Source organism: Clytia hemisphaerica, unplaced genomic scaffold, assembly GCF_902728285.1.
Source record: "Clytia hemisphaerica strain Z4C2 unplaced genomic scaffold, Clytia hemisphaerica genome assembly, whole genome shotgun sequence".
NCBI lineage: Eukaryota > Metazoa > Cnidaria > Hydrozoa > Leptothecata > Clytiidae > Clytia > Clytia hemisphaerica.
The window spans coordinates 26,666-50,644 of record NW_027104375.1 but is presented as its reverse complement, the minus strand read 5'-3'; the positions used below and the strand labels follow the sequence as shown (position 1 = coordinate 50,644).

The window sequence follows — 23,979 nt, the reverse complement described above, 5'->3', positions numbered from 1 at the left end:
GTTTATAAGTTGCGAAGCGATCCAGAGCCTCCTCGATTTGTAAGTTGCAAACAAAAACTTAATGACAAACAAACGCCGTATATCAAAGTAAGACAGAGTAAGATGAAAACCCTAAACACTCTCGGGGGATCTTGAATTTAAAAAGAGTTACAGTCACAATAAACAGACTGTACCTTTATAATCATTAAGGTTGGTGAGTCCAGTCAAAACACAGATTTGATCTGTAGCGTCATGCTTCACCTTACACCTTTACTTTATAAAATAGAAAATTTTTTACAATAAACCAAGGAAAATGTCAAAATTTCTGAGATGAATTTTTTTTGCAAACTATCATGTGTGAAAATACTAAAAAAAAGGAAGTGAGTTACTTACAGTAGCAAAAGGTCTATTTCCAAAATATAATTTTTTTTTAAATAAGGCACGACAAATTTTATCTATTGTTCTACAGGAAGGCCTTCCGAAGAATATGGGTCAGTCCTGGTCAGCAATTCAGCATATAATAAAATCAAATCTCTGAAAATCTAGGGTCAGAAGGTCAAGATTGACATTTTGAGGCACCTGACTTTTTCCTCTTTATTGATGAATGATATTTGTGTCATTTCCATTGTGATATTCTGAATTGATCTAAGTTTGGGATGAATTTACAAATACATTAATTTTCAACTTGTTCAGTCGCAAATTCAATATTATTATTTTTTCTATTTTGAAAAATTAGGGTCCGTCAGGCCTGTAGAACAACAAATTAATTTGGTCTCACTTAATGCCAAAAAGAAAAAAACTTTCGAGCCAGAGAAACAATTTCATTTTTCCAAAAGAATGCAAAAAAGGAATATTCATGACAAAAGTATTAAACCACATTTTAAATGCATGCAAAGGAAAGTTCATAATTCACGACAAAAGTTTTCCAAGTTTTAAACGCATGCGAAGGAGAAGTTCATAGTTCACAACAAAAGTTTTCCCCATTTTAAACGCATGCAAATGAAAAGTTCATAGTTTACGACAAAAGTTTTTCACATTTTAAACGCATGCAAAGGAAAAGTTCATAGTTCACAACAAAAGTTTTCCACATTTTAAAACGCATCTAAAGGAAAAGTTAATAGTTCACGGTAAAAGTTTTCCCCATTTTAAACGCATGCGAAGGAAAAGTTAATAGTTCACAACCAGAGTTTTCCCCATTTTAAACGCATGCAAAGAAAAAGTTAATAGTTCACAACAAAAATTTTCCCCGTTTTAAACGCATTTAAAGGAAAATTTCATAGTTCACAGTAAAAGTTTTCCCAATTTTAAACGCATACAAAGGAAAAGTTAATAGTTCACGACCAAAGTGACCCCATTTTAAACGCATGCAAAGAAAAAGTTAATAGTTCACGACCAAAGTTTTCCCCATTTTAAACGCATGCAAATAAAAAGTTAATAGTTCACGACTAAAGTTTTTCCAATTTAAAACGCATGCAAAGGAAAATTTCATAGTTCACGACAAAAGTTCATCCCCGTTTTAAAAGCATGCAAAGGAAAATTTCATAGTTCACGACAAAAGTTTTTCCTATTTTAAACGCATACAAAGGAAAAGTTCATAGTTCACGAAAAAAGTTTTCCCCATTTTAAACGCATGCGAAGTAAAAAAGTTAATAATTTAGACAAAAGTTTTCCACGTTTTAATTGCACGTTGAAGAAAATCTCCAAATTCATGGCAAAAGTATTCCACATTGAACCCATACAAAGGAAAGTCCATAATTCACGACAAAAATATCCCACATTTTTCAATGGGATTAGCTAACCTTTTATTTCAGAAGTTAACGTTTTGTTGGTCATGTCCCGTGAGCGTGATGTACGTTCGGGTTGTCGGCGCTTCAAAATTTGGAAATTGGCTGCTATAGAATTTCCCTCACAAAGAGGTTTCACTTCCCAGATGAGTGCCATTATTGTTAGTTGTAAAGAAGATGCACCAAGTAAAATTCAATCATCAATCACTCAATTTTGCTCCAGGTTCAAATTTTAAATACAATTAATTACTTACTTGGATAACTTGGAAACAAACCACCAAAACGATTCTTCTTTGATGCTGACAGTCAGTGTTTCTTTTTCAGGTTTATCCACAAATATTATTCAGTCACTTGCCTTGTCACCGCAATTTAAGTATAATATACAGGCAAATTGCAGTTAGTTTGTTCTGAAAGTTGACAAATATTGTATCCATCCTGCTGTTTTTTTCAACCAACCAACAGGGAAACAAAACAGACTTCATAATTAACCATTTCTTGTCAAAAACCAAAGAAAAATTAAGAAGGCGACCAACAACAGTCACAGTTGTTGTACGAAGGTGGTACCTCCCTCCTAGTTAGTAGGCTATAGTTTGGCAACAACAGCAGTTTAATCATCATGTAGAAGGTGTAGATAACTCTCTTTGTTGTTGAACCAGCAGAAGAAAATTGAGGATCCAAATCAATGTCATTCCAATCCAATCCACAGCAAGCTGATGTGCTGGCAAGGCAAGACGCAAGAAGAGAAAGTTTTTTGTTGGTAGGCAATAGCAACCGGTCCAAATAAATAAACGCGCGGGAAAACGGGGAAAACAAACCAATCATAAGAGTTCTTTTGCTGCAATATGAGGATTTAGTTCGAAAACGGAGCGATCTGAGGAAACACGAGATTTTGGTGTCATGTAGTCATACTCGAAACACTGAATTTTCAAAAAAGTTTAGCCATATAGGGACCAATTTAGTATATCGCGCGCACATTTTACCAAACGAGATACGCGATGCGCGCGCAAAAAAGGGTCAGATTTAGCATCCATGATTCGTCAAATAGTTTGGCTTTAAACACGTTGGATCAATGTGGACACGCTCTGCGAACGATATCAACTAGCTCAGGGGACGCGGCACCACTTTGAAAATGATAGGGTCATGATATACTGACGAAGGAGGCGCCACCATGGTTGGCGCCGACGGGTGAACATTTTTGAATTTTAGCCCATGTAGATCGCCTAAAACAGGTTTGTTTTAACGTTATTAAACAAAATTTGGCTTGATTAATAAATTTTCTTTTTATTTTGAAAAAATGTGGTCGGGCCAAGGCCCGGGTGCCCCCCCTACTTTATTGGACTACATTTTCACAAGGTATGATTATTACTTTAATTTAAATATGTTTTTTTTTCTTAAAAAATGGATTTTTAGTATGGTCACCAGCTAAGTCACCAGTTTTTTTGTTTTTTTTCAAAATTACCAAATTGAGGGGTGTGGTCACCAGTTACAGCCCCAAAAGGAGGCTAAGATTTTTTGCCATGCTGAAATCTTGCACATATTACCCTTAGGTGAATCCAGGGTATTTTTCTTTTTTTCAAGATTTTCTTTTTTCCCAAGGGTTTTTTCATCAATTTTACAATTAGGGCCTACAAATGACTTAAATACTAAAATTGAGCCAGTGCGGTTAGCACGTTCGACAGTTTATTTACGAAGCAATTTCTTTATTCATTTTTTAGTCATAATATGTTTAGTATAATGGGCTATTCCATTTTTAATCCATACAGGGATATTGACGAGCTTTTTCACATACCCCCCTTGAGAATTTCCAATATCAGCTAGAAATTGAGCTACAAGCTCCCTGGAAATTAAAATTTTATGGGTTTTTTACTGAATTCCTTAAATTAGGTCCTGGAAAACTTTCTTTAAGTTCCTCTGATCCCCTGGAAAATATCAATAATCCCCCTTAGAAATTTTCAAAAACAATTAAACCCCTTGGAAAATCTGGCCTTAAGACCCCTGGGAAAGTTCATCGATACCCCTTTATGGCTTAAAAATGAAATAGTCCAATCTTCCGAATGATTACACCAGACGATTATTATTAAACAGCTTGGCTTCGACACATTCCACACGAATAAGGACACATTTTACGGACGTTACCAATGGATCGGCAATATTTCTTCCACGAACCACACTTATGCGATGTGTTTTGGCATGGTTCTAAATAAAGAAAAAGAATCTTAACGTGAGCTTCCAGCCTTTTAATGATGGCCAGCGATTAGAAAAGATTCGATACTTTACGTTGATAGTCCAGGGCCCGGGACTAGATTAGCAGCCGATTAGCTTATTTTTGATTGAATCTCGATTAGCGCCGATTATTAGCAAAAGACCGTCGGTTGTTCGTAAAATATCAGGCTTATATACATTACGTAATGGGCGTAAACATTACATTACTGTATAAAAGAGAAATGAAGTAAGTGTTCTAAGCAATGTCTTACTAGGAGGCGGTGTTCCACAATTAAAACATGATTTTGGACATTTTTGCTGAACGTATTCGTTTGTTTTGCATTGATGCTGAGAAACCCATTTCTGACAGAGATTTCCAGCCATTTTGTCAGTACATGTTGCTAAAATGGTACAAGAAAAAAATTATTATAGATATAAACTAATAATAAAACTTCAGCCACACCCATTCCTTATCTGTAGACCCGATATCTAAAGGAAATTCAAAGTTCAATTCCGTTACTCTAGTGCCGAGTAATCTTTTCCGAATCCCTAAAAATTAAAGAATCTCAAAAAATTCTCAAGTATGTGTCTATATTAGGTACTTGCATTTAACTCTTGCTTAATTCGAGCGCAATTGTTAAATATTGTTTCTTCGAATTACAGGGAGATTCAAATTATAGATAGTAGGCGTATTTAGGAGGGTCCCCCTTGACGGGAACTCTTGCTCGAATCAGAGAAAGATTTGAATATAGAAGTTCGAATTAACTACAGACTACTTTAATTACAAAGTTAATTACCTACCATTAGCTGAAAGGTTGCATATTACAACAACCAAAAATAAAGCAAGCACTTTTATTGTTATAGGCATTTTAAGAATCTCTGCTAAAACTACTAGTGTCTTTTCATGTACTTTAATATGTCAAATGTGTTAAAATTTCTAATAATTATGACCCATTTTATACTCGTTCATTTTGAAAGTCTTTTTTTACTTTTATCTTTATGTATATATGTTCTAAACGTCAATATGACGCTCGAGTAACGTTCACAGCGTTCACTTGTTATCTTAGATGAACGTTGAAGCAATGTCAAATTCCATTTACTGAAAATTTACCCATGGTAACTTAGTGTAGTAACTTTTAATTGATCAGTGAAATCCTTAGTATGTTTGTGATAAATAAATGTATGATTAGGCAGACAGCTGTTTAGACCTCAAGTTTTTTATGATGTAACTTCGTTTGATTAGATATATTTGATGCTTGACTTATACTTGTGTGATAAAATGGTATACACGTTTTTTATTTTTTTATAGGAACATCCAAAATCTTTCATCTTTTCTTCGGATGTTCTTAACTTTTTGGGTTTCAAACCTAAAAATATTCTTAAAATGTTCTTATTTTCACTATTTTATGACCATTTACACCCATTTTCCCAAGGAATCGTCCACAAAGCTGTTCTTAACTTGTTCTTAATATTTTGGTCATCAAAGCCTTATGTTCTTATACTGCTTGTTCTTAAACAAATGTATAATACTAATGTTAACTATTGTGAATAAAATTTCGCTTTGATTTTTGATATTGCTTTGATGCCTTTGATACCAGATTATTGTGGATGAACCTAAATTTCCACAAAAAGGCTTTTTAATTATAAAACACTAAGCCAACATAAAAGCCAAGCGACAACGCAATGTTCAATTGTTTGTTGGCAATGCCTACACTTCGTACTGATTGTTACAAGGCGCCATTTCTTCCAAAATGAATATGAATTGACAAAACGCTGCTTCTTCATAAATGGACATACAGAACTAGCCTAGTTAATACAGAACCACGGACAGCGACATGCTAATGGAAGGCCCGATGCTGGGCCAAATATTCTTTTACACACTAGATAGATAAAATTCTCAAAAAGTAAAATTTCCAGTTACGATAGCCATATATGGATTGACTTTTAATAAATGAAGGACCCCATGAAGGTCTAGCTGTGTAAATTTTTACCAGTCTTTGCCATCTGTGCAGGAGGTCGGGGTTCGGCTCCTACCCGACTCCTACCCTGTGATTCACTTGATAAGTGTATCACCTTTCCCGGATCAACCCATTCCATTTGAAAAAATATGACTGGCCTTTTTGTGTGTGGTTTCCAATACTTGCTACTTGACTCGACTATGCCAGGAAAGACTGTTTTCAGTCATTCTTGTACAGTAACTATATAAGGACGTGTTTTTTTTCGGGCGGGCAAAATTTGTTTTCCAAAAAATGAAATTTAGAAAAATCTTATATCTTCAGTTGTAAAACTTGATTTGAAGTTTATATATGAACAGCAGCTTCTTTGGAAGAGTCAGGTATGCGCAGTGTTTTCCTCTAGTCCTTGATTAGTCCTTGAATAGTCCTTGAATGTTTTGTTTATCGGAAGTAATATCTATCTTTTAACGAGTAGGTTAAGAGGTGTCATGTTCGGCACTTTTTTGTTATGTCATCTTGTTTAAACGTAACAAAAGACACTATTTCCCTAACATTGACTAGAAGAGTCTAAACATCAAAACTCAAAACAGTCTATATGTTTGTATGGTAATAGCACGAAATGTCGATACAAGAAATGCAATTATACTTGGATAAGTTTTTTGATTTTGATGAATCTATCAGCCAAATAATAGCAAAGAGTGAGACTCATATTCCTGATGATCCTATCGAAAAAATTATCCATTTGGTGTTTAAAAAAGATTGTTTTGCTAGTGGAAGTTCAATGGAAGGAGCTTTTTTGACTCCTCTAATGATACCAGTTAAAAACAAAACTCCTGACTTAGATTTCATGAGGGTCGAAGGTGTGCTGTCAAACGAAGACGCATCTGGTATCCTTATTGAGACTGAATATCCAGGCTTTTATCGTATCGATGTTGGGAATCCCCAACTTAAAAAAATTCTTTATAACCCATCGAAGTTTTTTCATTTCCTTGCTGGAGATGATACTGTGAAAGAAGCACTGAGCAAGCTTAATAAGGAGCACAAGGATGACAAAAATCTGCCGTTTCTGGAATCTAACCATGGATGTCCATCAGCTACCGTTGGTATAAGGGATCAATTTCTTAGAGATAATGGGGGAAAGAACGCTGAACGTTCATATTATAAAATCCTCAGTTTATTGACAGTCGATTTGGTATTCTGTCTACGTTTGAAATTCTGGCCCGATATCGCTTCAAAATGGTTTGAAAGAAAGCGATACTGGCCAGATCAACAGACCTTGTGTGAAATTCGTAAGCTTGGATGCACCTTAGTACGGAAATGTATTGGAGAAGAATCGAAGACGTGGCGGTTATCTTTCTCTGAAGCTGAATTTATTTTGGCAAATCAACAAAATTCTTTCCAAAAGAAAAGTTACCTTTTGGCAAAGTTGATCTTCACATTGGAAACTCATGGGCTTGTTGAGAGCGAAACTGATCGTAAATTATGTTCTTATCAATTGAAAACTGTGTTTCTTTTCACGTTAGAAAAGACACCACCAGAGGAGTTTCAAACGCTTGATCAAACGAATGATTATTTGAAGCTTGCATTTATGATGTTGGAAAAATTGTCACAAGCTTTAAAGAATGGCTACCTACCTTGCTATTTCGTACAAGAAATGAACTTGCTGTATGGTTTCGGTCAAAGCTTTTTAGACAGCATTGCTGATCGTTTGGATAAGATATAAATGGACGAAGCTTTTGTAAAGAGCCTTGTCGAGAATTTCAAGAAAGCTCCGATTTTGTCATTATTTTCGATGAAAGAGAGACTTAAACTGAAATTTCCATCATTTTCACTAGAAAAAAGGTGCTCTGTTATGTGAAGCCATATGTAATATGAGGAGAAACACAAAGTTAGTTTTTAAGGAAATATAAGGGACTGTTTAGCGCACACTTCTTATGTAAGTTTTGCGCAGTTTGGTAATTTTTCTGCGCAGTTTTGTAATTTTTGCGCACTTTTGTTATTTTTGAGCTGAGCACTTTTGTAAGTAATTGTAATTTTGACAAAAGATCGACTAAATTTTCCCTATGATTGTAGATAAAAATCCTAGACAACAAACTTAAAATTACAAGATCGCGAATTATGTCGAGCTATAAATTCATTATTAGAGTGATTTATCAGCTCCCTAACGTAAACATTTATTATCACGATAAGTGTGAACTAAATTTTGCTTTGCTTGTTATTTCTCAACCATGCTTCAATCTTAAAAGGTTTGGTATCGTTGGGAAGGTAGGAAGGAGCTTATTAATTTACTGTTAGTTTTTTTCATGAATTTTTTTATAAATAGGTCGTATAAACGTTATTTTTACATATTTAGAAAGCTTAAAGCTTAGCGATTTCAAAAATATATACTTTGACTATGAGGTATACAATTTGAAATTTGCAACATTCAACAGAATGAAACAAAATTTTTCAGGGACCAACCATCTCTAGGGTTATTGTCCTAGTGTGTACTTGTCCGAGCTGTAATTCAGGGGGCAATCACCCTGTTACGCCTTAGGTACTACCCACCTGATAGGATTATGCACGGCAACTCACAACCTTTAAAGAGAAAATGACTTACCATTTTAATATTCTCCTTTTTTAACAGGAAAGAATAAGTCACAAGTTACATATCAACTAATTTAAAAATAGCGTGAAATAAAAAAAAATGCTATCTAGGATAAATATTCTAGCCTATTTAGGATTAAAGCCTAATTAGGATAATTTATCCTAGTTGCAATAGTCCTTGACTGTATATTATACGAGTAAAAGTGTGATAACTGGTTTATCATCAAATTGATGTCCGATTTAGGAAGGACGGCGGCAAATAGGGGGGGGGTAAAGAAAAAGGAAAAGGTAAGGGAAATTAAAGGTGCGCGGACCTGCCTGAATGATAGAGAGGTGCCCAGTTCTGAAACTTCAAATTGATTCGCTGGAAGACAGAATCAAGTAAAGCAAGGCCAAGTTTGGAGGTTCTTGGATCACTCATTGACTTAAAAATGGTCGAAATCTTAAACAAGTGGATTTTTGTCAAAGTTTTTTTTTATTTTTTTTTACTTTTTAGCTCAAAATCTCGCTGAAAAGACCCACTTTTTTTTTTGCTTGACCATGAAGCCTAGTCCAATTTCTACGAGTTAGACCAAAAGTGACGATTTCTTACTCAAACTGGGCATGGAGAGCAAAATGGGTTACGGGGATGCGCTGCTGGTCAAGGTACCTTTTTTAACCTCTACGAGTCCCAGGTAGCAAATTTCGGCAAAATCTTTGAAAAAAACGAGTCCCACCTAGGGTCCATTTTTCGAACCCCAGCAGAGCACCCGCGTCGGTCGGCAAATCTCTTACCCTTCCCCGGGCTAACAGATTTAAGAATTGTGATCAGGACCTTGATGAGATAAAAACGTTATAATAAAAAGTCATACAGTTTAAACTGGATAATGTTTTAGTGGCCTGTGCAGTGTATAAAATTCATATATAGGGAAAACAGCTAACAAGTTACAGTATGTTTTATAATTTAAAATTTAAAATAAAACATAATATTTCTGAAATATTATGGTTAATTCATCGAAAACAACTTGACTCCATTCGAGTCAATACTTAACCTTGAAAAATATAGAGCCAAAAGTAACAATTTCTCTATTGTATAAAGATTTTTCCATTTAAATTAAAAAGTGGCTTAAACTTGAGTTACAAACAATGCAGCAAATAATTTGTTAAACTGAATAACTAAATAAAGGATCGAACAGATTCTGAACTCCTCCTTCCTTACTGTTAAAACTTTAAATAATAATTCAAGAGACATACATCAACCACAAGTAGTTATTCTGCTCTTACGAATATACAAACGTTTATATTGTATCGCACATGTGTTTCGTTCATGTACACTTTCCACTCTATAGGCTTGGCAGGCTAAAACGCGGAAATTGAAAGCCAATTTTAGGGTTGGTACTTCCTCTAAAAGGCTGTAGGGAAGGTCTAAAGGCTTAACCAAGCAAAATGACCCACCGCGTTTGGCTTGGCAGGCTAAACGCGGAAATTGAAAGCCAATTTTAGGGGTTGGTACTTCTTCTAAAGGCTGTAGGGAAGGTCTAAAGGCTTAACCAAGCAAAATGACCCACCGCGTTTGGCTTGGCAGGCTAAACGCGGAAATTGAAAGCCAATTTTAGGGGTTGGTACTTCTTCTAAAGGCTGTAGGGTAGGTCTAAAGGCTTAACCAAGCAAAATGACCCACCGCGTTTGGCTTGGCAGGCTAAACGCGGAAATTGAAAGCCAATTTTAGGGGTTGGTACTTCTTCTAAAGGCTGTAGGGAAGGTCTAAAGGCTTAACCAAGCAAAAATGACCCACCCGCGTTTGGCTTGGCAGGCTAAACGCGGAAATTGAAAGCCAATTTTAGGGGTTGGTACTTCTTCTAAAGGCTGTAGGGAAGGTCTAAAGGCTTAACCAAGCAAAATGACCCACCGCGTTTGGCTTGGCAGGCTAAACGCGGAAATTGAAAGCCAATTTTAGGGGTTGGTACTTCTTCTAAAGGCTGTAGGGAAGGTCTAAAGGCTTAACCAAGCAAAATGACCCACCGCGTTTGGCTTGGCAGGCTAAACGCGGAAATTGAAAGCCAATTTTAGGGGTTGGTACTTCTTCTAAAGGCTGTAGGGTAGGTCTAAAGGCCTAACCAAGCAAAATGACCCACCGCGTTTGGCTTGGCAGGCTAAACGCGGAAATTGAAAGCCAATTTTAGGGGTTGGTACTTCTTCTAAAGGCTGTAGGGTAGGTCTAAAGGCCTAACCAAGCAAAATGACCCACCGCGTTTGGCTTGGCAGGCTAAACGCAGAAATTGAAAGCCAATTTTAGGGGTTGGTACTTCTTCTAAAGGCTGTAGGGAAGGTCTAAAGGCTTAACCAAGCAAAATGACCCACCGCGTTTGGCTTGGCAGGCTAAACGCGGAAATTGAAAGCCAATTTTAGGGGTTGGTACTTCTTCTAAAGGCTGTAGGGAAGGTCTAAAGGCTTAACCAAGCAAAATGACCCATCGCGTTTGGCTTGGCAGGCTAAACGCGGAAATTGAAAGCCAATTTTAGGGGTTGGTACTTCTTCTAAAGGCTGTAGGGAAGGTCTAAAGGCTTAACCAAGCAAAATGACACACCGCGTTTGGCTTGGCAGGCTAAACGCGGAAATTGAAAGCCAATTTTAGGGGTTGGTACTTCTTCTAAAGGCTGTAGGGTAGGTCTAAAGGCTTAACCAAGCAAAATGACCCACCGCGTTTGGCTTGGCAGGCTAAACGCGGAAATTGAAAGCCAATTTTAGGGGTTGGTACTTCTTCTAAAGGCTGTAGGGAAGGTCTAAAGGCCTAACCAAGCAAAATGACCCACCCCGTTTGGCTTGGCAGGCTAAACGCGGAAATTGAAAGCCAATTTTAGGGGTTGGTACTTCTTCTAAAGGCTGTAGGGAAGGTCTAAAGGCTTAACCAAGCAAAATGACCCACCGCGTTTGGCTTGGCAGGCTAAACGCGGAAATTGAAAGCCAATTTTAGGGGTTGGTACTTCTTCTAAAGGCTGTAGGGAAGGGTTAAAGGCTCTTAACCAAGCAAAATGACCCACCGCGTTTGGTGCTTGCAGGGCTAAACGCGGAAATTGAAAGCCAATTTTAGGGGTTGGTACTTCTTCTAAAGGCTGTAGGGAAGGTCTAAAGGCTTAACCAAGCAAAATGACCAACCGCGTTTGGCTTGGCAGGCTAAACGCGGAAATTGAAAGCCAATTTTAGGGGTTGGTACTTCTTCTAAAGGCTGTAGGGAAGGTCTAAAGGCTTAACCAAGCAAAATGACCCACCGCGTTTGGCTTGGCAGGCTAAACGCGGAAATTGAAAGCCAATTTTAGGGGTTGGTACTTCTTCTAAAGGCTGTAGGGAAGGTCTAAAGGCTTAACCAAGCAAATGACCCACCGCGTTGGCTTGGCAGGCTAAACGCGAAATTGAAAGCCAATTTTAGGGTTGGTACTTCTTCTAAAGGCTGTAGGGAAGGTCTAAAGGCTTAACCAAGCAAAAGACCCAACCGCGTTTGGCTTGGCAGGCTAAACGCGGAAATTGAAAGCCAATTTTAGGGGTTGGTACTTCTTCTAAAGGCTGTAGGGTAGGTCTAAAGGCTTAACCAAGCAAAATGACCCACCGCGTTTGGCTTGGCAGGCTAAACGCAGAAATTGAAAGCCAATTTTAGGGGTTGGTACTTCTTCTAAAGGGTAGGGAAGGTCTAAAGGCTTAACCAAGCAAAATGACCCACCGCGTTTGGCTTGGCAGGCTAAACGCGGAAATTGAAAGCCAATTTTAGGGGTTGGTACTTCTTCTAAAGGCTGTAGGGAAGGTTTAAAGGCTTAACCAAGCAAAATGACCCATCGCGTTTGGCTTGGCAGGCTAAACGCGGAAATTGAAAGCCAATTTTAGGGGTTGGTACTTCTTCTAAAGGCTGTAGGGTAGGTCTAAAGGCTTAACCAAGCAAAATGACCCACCGCGTTTGGCTTGGCAGGCTAAACGCGGAAATTGAAAGCCAATTTTAGGGGTTGGTACTTCTTCTAAAGGCTGTTGTGTGGTAGGGTAGGTCTAAAGCTTAACCAAGCAAAATGACCCACCGCGTTTGGCTTGGCAGGCTAAACGCGGAAATTGAAAGCCAATTTTAGGGGTTGGTACTTCTTCTAAAGGCTGTAGGGAAGGTCTAAAGGCTTAACCAAGCAAAATGACCCACCGCGTTTGGCTTGGCAGGCTAAACGCGGAAATTGAAAGCCAATTTTAGGGGTTGGTACTTCTTCTAAAGGCTGTAGGGAAGGTCTAAAGGCTTAAACCAAGCAAAATGACCTAAAGTCTGTCCAGATATAATTGGCAGTGGAAACAAGAATGCCTGTAACTTTTGATAGTCAAATATGATTATGGAAATTCTTTTTGCTTGTTTTAGAGAATCAAAAGCGCTATATTTGAATGTATTTTTGGTTGAAAAATTCGCGATTTTTAGCGGTTAAATTTGCGATTGTAAAAATTGAGCTTTTTTTCTACTTATGCTATAACGTTCATTTTTACACCAGTGGTAGTTCAACCTTAGGTTAAGAAGTTTGTAAAATTTCAAGGCGAACAGAAAAGTCCTTCGGAAGATATGGGACCCGAAATCCCCCTTGGTAGCACTTTTCTGTGAAATATCAAATCTCCAACTTATTACTAAAAACGGGGGTTATGTTATCTTTTTTGAACAGTGCAATTAAAAGTTGGAAAGTGTTAAGTGTTGTTGCATTAGTATTATTGGTATCATTGATTATTTCGAAACGAATTAAATCACAGTATTTTTAATTGTTTTTATTGAAAAGATAAGCAAGAACTTATATTGCCTTTGTTATTTTTAAGTCATTAAAGAACTTTGCTAATTCCCAAAACACTAAACACAGTTTGGCTATGAGGTCATTAAAGAGATCGTAAAATGTGCTATGATCGAAAAACTGTTTTATCATATCACTACCCCCGTTTTTAGTAATAAGTTGGAGATTTGATATTTCACAGAAAAGTGCTACCAAGGGGGATTTCGGGTCCCATATCTTCCGAAGGACTTTTCTGTTCGCCTTGAAATTTTACAAACTTCTTAACCTAAGGTTGAACTACCACTGGTGTAAAAATGAACGTTATAGCATAAGTAGAAAAAAAGCTTAATTTTTACAAACGCAAATTTAACCGCTAAAAATCGCGAATTTTTCAACCAAAAATACATTCAAATATAGCGCTTTTGATTCTCTAAAACAAGCAAAAAAAATTTCCATAATCATATTTGACTATCAAAAGTTACAGGCATTCTTGTTTCCACTGCCAATTATATCTGGACAGACTTTAATTGGTTGTATCTTAGAACGCACACCAGAGAACCAGCAAAGCTCTGAAAACACCAGAAGTATAGCACTAAATCTATCACAACTCATCAAATTCAATGCTGTCAAAACACAACGGAAGGATGAAAGCAATCATATACGTCATTCATCAACAAATGAGCCACCACTTCCAGCAAAGATCGGCTTGATGCTGCATTCGAAAACAAGGAAGAAGGATATCATCAACAATTTAGCTGCCAAGGGATTGAGTATCTCTTACAACCGTGTAACCGAGATCCAAGACTCTATTACCCACCAACTATGTGAAAAGTATCAGATGGAAAACTTGGTTTGTCCATACTCATTGTTAATGGACCTCTTCACGTTTGCTGCCTTAGACAACGTCGACCACGACCCGTCTTCCTCAACAGCCACTTCATCTTTCCATGGAACCAGTGTTACTATCTTTCAGCAATATGAGGGTGAGATGAGAAAACAACCCTTAGTTATGAAAGAAAGTAAAGAGAAAACGATCCAACTTCCTGAATACTACACAGACATTAAACCAGCCAAGAATTCAAAACCAGAATATCCAGCAACTTCACAACGCCAACCTGCAGTAACAGAACCGGATCCTGAAATTCCAAGTAAGAAATTTGATTGGCTAGAGAATCTCACCAAAATCGAGGAGCTTTACAAGACCGACAAAAAGCAGCCAGAAGAGCGGTTCTCCTTCTCCGCCTTTCACTCAAAGCAGAAAGAAAATGATCCTGTAACGTTTAAAACCCATTCAGCTGGGTTGGTGTAATTTAAGATGCACGATCTAACGATTTACGATTCACGATGCGCGATCCTTGCATAAAGTATGCTGATTATTCCTAATAATTATCATAAAACTTAAATTATATAACATAATTCTAAAACAACGGCATAATCTTTTTTCGCTTTTATTTACCACGGTAAATTTATGCAACAAAAAAAGAAATGAGTAAATAATGGAACTACGAATAATAACGACCGTAAAATTATGAAAAATACTAACTTACATAATCATAATGTTGATAATGGAAGCTACCTTGTGAACATAATCTTACAATAGACAGATAGTGTAAGTAATCAATATTTTTGCTCTCTCTTAATCGAATATAGGAATTTCTTTCTTAAAGCAAATAAAAGAATATATTGGCAAACAATATTTTTTGCGGACCGTAATGTACGAAGCAAAAAACTGGTGCTCTATTATGAGAAAGAATTTTCTTTCGGTAAACAATTCCCCTATTGATTTAAGTTATGAAAAAGAGAGAGAGTACAGAAGGTGAATGCACGTGGTTTTCACTTTCTTTTAATCTATGACTGATTTAAATATAATTTGTATAATCTTACATAAATGATGTTTTCAAAAATAATTGAGTTTCAGCGAATGAAAGCTTGTAAATTGCCTAAATATCTAATCATAATTTGCATAATTACGCATGAATTAACATATTTTATGCACGGATCGCGAATCGTGCATCGTAAATCGTTAGATCGTGCATCTTAAATTACACCAACCCCATTCAGCTTTATTACCAGTTTTTCTAGAATCTGTCAACTCCCGTGCAATGGTCAAACACTGCATGGAAATCATCCAAAACCTTACTAACCATCTCAATCGATCACAAAGCCAAACGATCATCACAGGAGATCAGCCAGTGTACGCATTAGGCAAGCAAGTGCAATGGATGTATCCGGACCAATTTGAAAATGTTCTTTGGATGATGGGTCCATTACATATCGAGATGGCCTTCTTAGATGCAATCGGTGACTGGTTTGAAGGATCCGGCTGGACAGATGTTTTTGAAAGGGCAAAAATCCAAACAACAGGGAGAATCGAGAGCTTCCTCAAGGGAACGAAAGTCAAGAGGACGGGATACGCACACCAAGTTTCCCTTGCATCATTATTCCATTTGTCGAAGTTGTCATTTCAAAAGCAAAGTGTCTACAAAGATTATGGCAAATGGAAAGCAGCGCGAAGGGAAGAATCGGCAAATGCTGACTTTTGGTTTACCGCAATCGAGATGGAAACTCTATATTTCCTGTTCATCAAATCCATTCGAGAAGCAGACTTCGATTCCTTTTTGCAGTGCCTTAAAGCAATGATGCCTTGGTTCTTCGCACTTGACCATACCCACTACTCACGCTGGCTTTCTGTATTCGTTCAAGATTTGTCAAACCTAAAGTTCCGACGAAACGACACCTACGAAGCCTTCAAAAAAGGATTCTTCACTGTCCGTAAAAGCAATCGTGTCTTCTCCAATATTGGAATTGATCAAGCACACGAACAAAACAACAAAGTTCTGAAGACGGATGGTGGAATCATTGGAATACTTGACAACCCAAAAGCTTTACTGAAATGGGCTGTCAGTGGACCAGTCATTGCGGAGATGTTGAGCGAAGAAGAAGAAGATTGCATGCCAGAGAAACACCATGAAGACACGAAGAGCTTTGAGGAAACTTTCCGCAAGGATAGGTCAGCGTTCGTATCATCTTTTCAAGAGTATGGGAATCCCTTTGAAGAGCAGGAAAAGAATCTGATGCATTTAACTTCACGACACGTTTTCGATGACAGTGCAAGCAAATCAGCCAGAGATGCTAAAAAGTTGGGCAAAGATCAGTACGCTTCTTTCGTGAAGAAAAGATTAGTAGACAGGAGCTCGTCACTCTACGAAAATCTACCACGCAACGAATTACTTCTTTTCCGTCAAAAGCACACAATGAAGACATCCAAAACTAAACAGAAATTGGCGACTTTAAATGCTGAAAGAAGATTATACGCCAATCTTTATGTGGCCTGTCAGTCGAGAGAAGGTGATCTCGAAAATTTCTTTGCCCACGAAAATCATTCTTTTCCGATTTCTATTTCTGAATACGGGAAACTCAGAAAGGCAACGTCGAAATCAGATTTCATCCAATGCTTGGAAACAAAGGTCGAAGTTAAGCATGAGGCACCAGATGTAACTATGAAAGTTATTGATGGGGCAGCTTTTGTCAACATGAACCGTCCTCAAACATCCAACACATATGGAAACTTTTGCAAAGATGAATTGACCAGTAAATTGAGAGTAGCTTCACGAAACATCCAGAGGCTAGACGTCGTCTTTGACGTGTACAAGCAACGAAGTTTGAAGAGCCAGACCAGAGAGAACAGAGGTGAAGGTATCCGAATTTCCATCCGTAAAGACACAAAGATCTACAAGGATTTCCAGAAATTCATGAGAAACGATAAAAACAAAACCGAGCTGTTCACGATGCTTGCTGAGACTGCTGTTGAGGAAATTAATGAGAAAGAAACGAACGTCGTCACCACTGTTGGAGATGGAGTGCTTTGCAACTCCAATATTGACAGCACAAACCTTGCTCCTTGCAACCACGAAGAGGCTGACACCAGAGTTTTCTTGCATGCCCTTGATGGTGCCAGAAATGGATTCAAGAAGGTGTCAATAGTCACAGTTGACACTGATGTCGTTGTCATTGCAATCCAACATTTCACTGCATTGAACTTGGAAGAGCTCTGGATTGAATTTGGAGTTGGTAAAACAAGGAAGTATATCCCCATTCACGACTGTGCGAATATCTTGGGTGCAAAGATTTGCAGCAGTATATCATTTTGGCACTCGTTTACCGGGTGTGACACCGTATCATCATTCAATGGCAAAGGAAAGAAGACTGCCTGGAAGGTGTTGAGACTGTTTGAGGAAGGACAAGAAACATTTTCAAGGTATGAATGAATGATTTCTTCTATTAAAATTAGTCCACAATTTTATTAAAACTATGTAAAATTAAAATATTTCCTGTCAGTGAATCAAATTTTAGGAAATAAGTAATGACTTAACTAATTAGGTGAACTAGCTAATTACTAAAAGATACATAAAAATATCTATTTTTTGTTTTACCTTCAGGCTTGCAAGAAACGATTTTTTGACGGATGAGGACTTAAAGGTAATCGAAAGATTCGTCATATTGATGTACGATCCAACAAGTTCTTTGGAAGATGTAAACGAGTGTAGGAAGGAGCTTTTCACCAAGAAAGCTAAGGCTGTTGAAAACATACCACCGACAAAGGACGCCCTGATTCAACAAGCGAAAAGAGCGATGGGCCAAAACATGTAAGTGCATTGTATTATACACTGTCTATAGATCTGATAATACTAGATCTGTCCTTCTGAGAATCATTTAACAGCATTCTCAACACAGTTTGTATACTTATCTTATAGTACATGGTGCCACTCTCTTCTCAAACAACAACCAGAGTATGATCCAGAAGACTGGGGCTTTGTCTTGCAAGATGAAAAGTACGTACCATTATGGATGACACAACGCGAAGCATCCAACGAATGTCGCGAACTAATCAAATGTGGTTGCAAAAAAGGTTGTACTGGTCGGTGTAAATGCAAAAAGGCAGAACTCCCTTGCACAGAGCTTTGCCAATGCGGAGGAAGTTGTCAGAAGCTTTAACATTGAACTATAATGACATTAACTATATAGTTTATTTACATGAACAACTTTCACATTCAAGATCTCAAGATTCTTTTTAAGCTATTTTGGTAAAGCGAAAAAGTAAAGAACATTTTCGTGTCCTAGTCTCTTTAAACTTGTCACTCTTTGGGTTGACTTTCTTAGCTTTCTTGACAATCAATTACAAAAACTAAGATCAAGCAGTAGTATTTTCTATCTGGCATCGTACAAGCTTTTTTTAATTTTATAACTTTTATATTTTTGTATAACTTTATATGAACATAATTGAAAAACTCTGTTTTCAGGTAACTAATTTCAGATTTTGAAGGTGTTGCTTTAATGTAGATTTACTCTTATTGGGTACATCTAAGTAGATTTTTGTAGCCAAAAAAGTTGTTCAGTTTTAAATTAGCTTTCCAACGATGTATAACATGATGGGTTTTGAGGAACTTGAAAAATCACTAAAATTGATGACGTCATTTTTTAATTTAAAATCGACATTTACTCTTATTGGGTACATTTTCTGAAGTTGGTGTAAGCAAAAAAGTTGTTCAGAATTTAACTAGCTTTCCAGCAATATATAATATGACAGGTTTTGGGGTGACATATTTGTTTGTCAACAAATGCTGACAGGGAGTGACACATGACATTTGACACTTGTCTCCCTTGAAAATTTTGATCAGTTGATCATTCTTGACCTCTGTGCCAAATTTCATGCTTTTATCACAATTTGCACGATTTTTCTTCTAACTGACTCCACTATTACACACCTTTCAAACACAGATATCTGTAAAGCCCGAAGGGCTAGATTTGCGGCTTTTATCGAAAAGTGAAGCCTAGGTTTGGAAGGATTTCCTACCAAAGTCACGTGACTAAAATATGCAATTTCACCAGTTTGAGAGATGTGAAATAGCGTTTGCCGCCTACGTTTTTTGATCTCGCGCTCCGAAAACAATTAAAATGCTAGATCCTATCCATCGGCACGAAATTTAAAAAGTCAAATTTTTGCTTCACTTTTTTTTGCTGGAGAAAGCTTAAAGTTGCCTATCTAGCCCTTCGGGCTTAGATATCTGTGCTTTCAAACCCTTGCGCAAAAAATGGGGTTGGGCTCGAGTCTCAGGGTTGAGAAATCAAATGTCTTGAAGTTATTGCAAACTTTGTCTGATAAACTCGGAACTAATCCTTTTCTAAACTATAGAGTTGAAAGGTATAGGCGAGGGGCAAATCACAAAAATAAATCTCGTACACAATTTTACAATTTTATAAATCAAAAATCAAAATCAAAAATAAATCATAAATCAAAATAAATCAAAAATAAATCATAAATCTCGTACACCATTTTTCGAGTGATTTACCCCTCGGGTATAGGGATGTATGAACAATCAATCATAGTCATAAATTTTACCCTGACAAAACCTTCTACCTATCGTTTCAATACTTTACAAGTCTCAGATATTTCCATATTCCTTTATGATATAGGCTTGAAAAAGTAGCATGTTTGAGAGAGATCTTTGGTTTAATTAGTTAAGCTGTGTAAATGACACATATAAATTGAAAACTAAAAACTTGCTATATTTCTCAAATATATAACTATATTACCAATATCTATTTCCTATCTACGACGAGTCGAACCAAGAACCAAGCCAAAAGCTTTGAACTACAACTGATAAGCTACTGTTCAGTCAAAAAAAAGTAGGCTTATTAGCAAAAGATTATTTTGTAATAATCGCAAGTTCTAACCAAATTAAATCATATCTTACAAAATTATCCAACCCAACCCTTTATCATTATATTTCAATTATCTTTTCTTGTATTTTTTATTGCTTTGGTGTCAAGTAGACTCACATCAATTGACATCAGTACAAATAACAAGTAATTTGTGACGATTTTTTTAAATAACTGAGATAAAGCAGAAATATGTGTCCATCACTCCAAATATTGTTTACTTCATAAAAAATTCCACATGCGCTTTTAGCATACTCCCAATCCTTAGAATTTCCTCCGCGTCGGAGTGTAAAATTATCTGACTTTACTTATTTATGTGCATCCAGTGAACTCCATCACTGTGTGGTGTGAGATTCTGATAGCTAGTACCAATTGGCGTCCGGCACGCTTCACGCTATGTTTTGATGTAAATACATGTAAAATCGATGTTACTATTATTTGTACAAAAAACAAACCACTTTTTAACCTCTTCTTGACTTGATCTAAAATAAATATTAGTTTTGGACGATCTCTTGTTATTTGCAAAATAGAGAGAGCTCTTTTAGCTAGCTAGCTCAAGCTAGCATATCAGGTAACCAGAGCAGTCTGAGTTTGGAAAAAACGCGCCACGCAAGTAAAGTGTGTTTTACGACGATTTGATTAGACTTTTGTGATTCACCCAGGTGTTTCAGGGATCGGGGAGTTCAGAGCGTACTTGCCTGATTCCACTATTTCGTCATTTTCTCCAAATTTCCGCCCCAGTTGTATTGAAACCGAGTTTATGTATTTGCACTTTTGAGGACGGTAGAGTGACTGAAGCGCTTTGGAAAAACCCGCAATTCCGCCCCATAAAATCGAGGACGGTAAAAGTGCTGTTTTACCGTCGTCCTCAGCTGGTCAGGATCTACTCAAATTAGAACATTACCGTCTCCGTCGCTGAAAAACGCACATACATAAACTCGCTAAAGATAACCAGGAAGTTGTCAGAAATTTCCAATTCCAAAATCCCAACCGAGTTTTTGCTAAATTCCATTCGTCCGGAATAAAATTGCATGGTGGAACTAATTTATTGTACAGTGAAATGATCAAATATCGTATCCAGAACCACTTTTACCCCATTTTTTATTTTACTGGTATACGTGATACAATCGTGAGCGTCATAAAGTGAGCTAAAGGACTGGATACGAGTTTTGAAATTATCAAAACTTTCTAAGAGAAAGACTTGAATATGTTACCTGTAAATGACTTTCTCAACCGCCGATAAACCATTAGTATTTGGGTCAAACTCCACTGCTTCGTTCGAAAAAGGACCACTTTCCGTCAACAACCGTGAAACTCCACGTCAGTGCGAGTTGGTATTTCGATCCCCTACTTTTATGATATTATGATAAATAAATAAAATGCCTTTAATTTATAATTAAAATTGTCAAAATTTCGAAAACTCAAAAGATAGCATTGCAAGATGTGAGCTACGATGCTATCGTCCGTTAGACTCAGAGAGGGATATAAACACCTCGCTCATCGGCTAACTATTTACACTCATCCCCCGCTTTCAGGCTGGAGTTTCAGGGGGGTACCCGATCCGCAATTCCGCCAATTTTTTCTCCAATTTCCGTCAAAACGTTCAAAAATGAACCGAAATTCCGCCACCGAAAATTCCTTTGAAATTCAAGATTTTTGTCAAAACCTTTTTCTGAATTCCGTTTTTCCGCACTAAAATTGTCTAATTTTCCGTCCACCAGAGAACCCAATTTCCGTAATTTCGTCTAAATTTTCGCCAGCAATTCCGCCACTCCGCCTGAAAAAAGAGTCGATTCTTATCTGGTACCAGATGTAGAAATATGCTGACACGCTTTGCTCTGAAGGTCGGTCATATTTTAACATATTGGTCTGCTCCTTTAGAGCTTTAGCGTGGGCGGCCGCCAATACGCCATCGGAATATCAGATAAGGTCGATTCCGCTCTCCTCTCCGCCAATCATGAACCCCCCCACCCTTTCAATTTATCCTGCGTCCTACCAGTCATACATCATTCCATTTAGCAACCTTACCGTTTGGGTGTGAACGCCAACACTTTTCTCCAATTGAAAGCTATCAAATACCAACAACAACAACAACACCTCTTTTTAATCACCTCGCTAATATCTCGAATCCGCCCAAATTTCCACGACCACCAGCCCGCCACACCCACCACCCTTCGTGTTTTGCTCTGCGCGGATGAAAGAAAAATGCGGGTCAAAATGCAGGATTTTCCCGTGATCTCTCAACACGAAATCATGATTACGTAAACAAATTCAGTGCTCCGAAAAAATCAGGGAAGTCAAAAAATCAACAAGCAGTTTGTCATTTGTCAGGTTTATAACTTTGTCATTTTATTTTGACTTTAAACGTTTGAAATTCTTACTAAGGCCCAACTGAAATGGTATTCAATCCTTTATTTAAGAGTTAATTTTTGTGTATATATATACACGAACAAATGAAAGCTGTGTCTTCCTTTGTTGTTTCAGTGTATAAAATATCGAAAACTGTATACCCATACGGCAAATAATGTCAAAATGGAGGGGTAGGGTTTTTCCTGTGGTAAAATGTTACCACTCTTCAAAATGCCAGGGGATGTCAATCGAAAATTTTGATTGCCGAACCAATCGAATATAATCTAAACCAATCGCAGTGATAGACCTTTTTTCAATAAGAGTCCACCCTGTTTAATAATTATGTAGTAGTCCAGCAGAAAAACAATGATAAAACCATGCATAGTTATTAAGATATGCATGATACAGTAATTATGCATCGCTCTATCATTGTTTTTATGGCTGGACTACATAATTATTCAACAGGACGTCCTCTTTATAAAAGAGGTCTATTGACCGAATCGATCGAAGCGAATCTAAGTGATTGAACAAACAATTGAAGACAATCGAAGATTTACATATTTTTTTCCACTTTGATTGAATTCGATTGTTCAATCAATCCACTTTGATTAAGTCCAATCGATTCGACCAATCACTTCGATTAGGCGGCAATCACAAATATCTTCCTTTCGCATCCTCGTTGGGTCTAAAAAGTGAAGCGGTCGGTCGGTCGGTTGGTCGTAAAAATTTTCAGGTTTCCATTTTTCCATCCATTTTTGGAGTGCATTCTTGGAGGAAACTCCCAGCCAGCCAGCAGCCAAAACAACCGCGTGTAATGGGTGGTTTGAAATTATGCACAAGTGTTTCAACCAGTATTCCAACGAAGCCATATTTTGGTTTGTACAGAAATTTTGCCCGCTCAAATCAAAACAACAAAATGGTCAATCTCATTAAAGTAAAAATTGCCGCCACAGCATTTCCCTACATAAAAATTCTGGTCACGTGAGCATCCATGATTTTAGACCAATGAAAACGCTTCATTTCCCCGGATTAAATTTGTGTCTACACTAACACGTGAGAAATAGAAAAAAAGGGAGAAAACCGGGGGTCAAATTACATTTTTCTCTCTTCTTGCGGCAAACATAAAAGACTTTTAATAGGCCATTTATTTAAGAAAGGGGTGTTATATCATAAATAGATTATATAAGTAAGTGATATTTTAAGTAACAAGTTCATTAACAATTTTATTTTGAAGTTTGTTTTTAAAAACAAAACCCCCGTGCTAGATGATAATTTCCTTTTCTTAACTTATGGACCCATTTGGAAGTATTTGAAATACAGATCATTTGTTAGTGTAGTTGCAGCCTATACAAGAATTGGAATCTAAAGTCTGAAGTCGTAACTCCTTGCCAGTGACCCTGCAGAGAAATTTTTAGTTGGCAGGCACTGACTTTAGGTTGATTTGGAAATTGTTTTATTTTGAAATGTAATCTTCACTTTAGATGAATACTTTTATTTATTTGGATTCATGAAAGGTTCAAGGTTTCTTTACTTTTTATTTCAAATTATTTCATTGATTTACAGTGAAAATTCCAAGCACTTTTCTGTGGCCGTTATACGGCCAGAAGACTCAATTTTAAATTGAGTTTTTAAACTCAATATTTAAAGAAAATT

The 23,979-nt window shown here is 37.1% G+C and overlaps 1 protein-coding gene and 1 long non-coding RNA gene across 2 annotated transcripts; one reads left to right on the top strand and one right to left on the bottom strand.

Annotated features, from left to right (window-relative positions):
- Nucleotides 1–3,438: 3,438 nt before the first annotated feature.
- On the bottom strand, nt 3,439–4,884 carry LOC136818820 (uncharacterized). Its single transcript, XR_010848364.1, has 3 exons — nt 4,767–4,884; nt 4,238–4,366; nt 3,439–3,959 (listed from the first exon to the last, which is right to left on the bottom strand). It is a non-coding gene; the product is annotated as an uncharacterized lncRNA (long non-coding RNA).
- A 1,599-nt stretch (nt 4,885–6,483) lies between these two features.
- Nucleotides 6,484–8,043, top strand: LOC136818819 (uncharacterized). Its single transcript, XM_067075053.1, has one exon. The coding sequence runs from the start codon at nt 6,540–6,542 to the stop codon at nt 7,641–7,643; it is 1,104 nt and encodes a 367-aa protein (XP_066931154.1). The 5' UTR covers nt 6,484–6,539; the 3' UTR covers nt 7,644–8,043.
- Nucleotides 8,044–23,979: the final 15,936 nt, after the last annotated feature.

Excerpts from the sequence above, each read along its gene's own strand:
- LOC136818819 (XM_067075053.1), top strand. The coding sequence starts at position 6,540 with ATGTCGATACAAGAAATGCAATTATACTTGGATAAGTTTTTTGATTTT.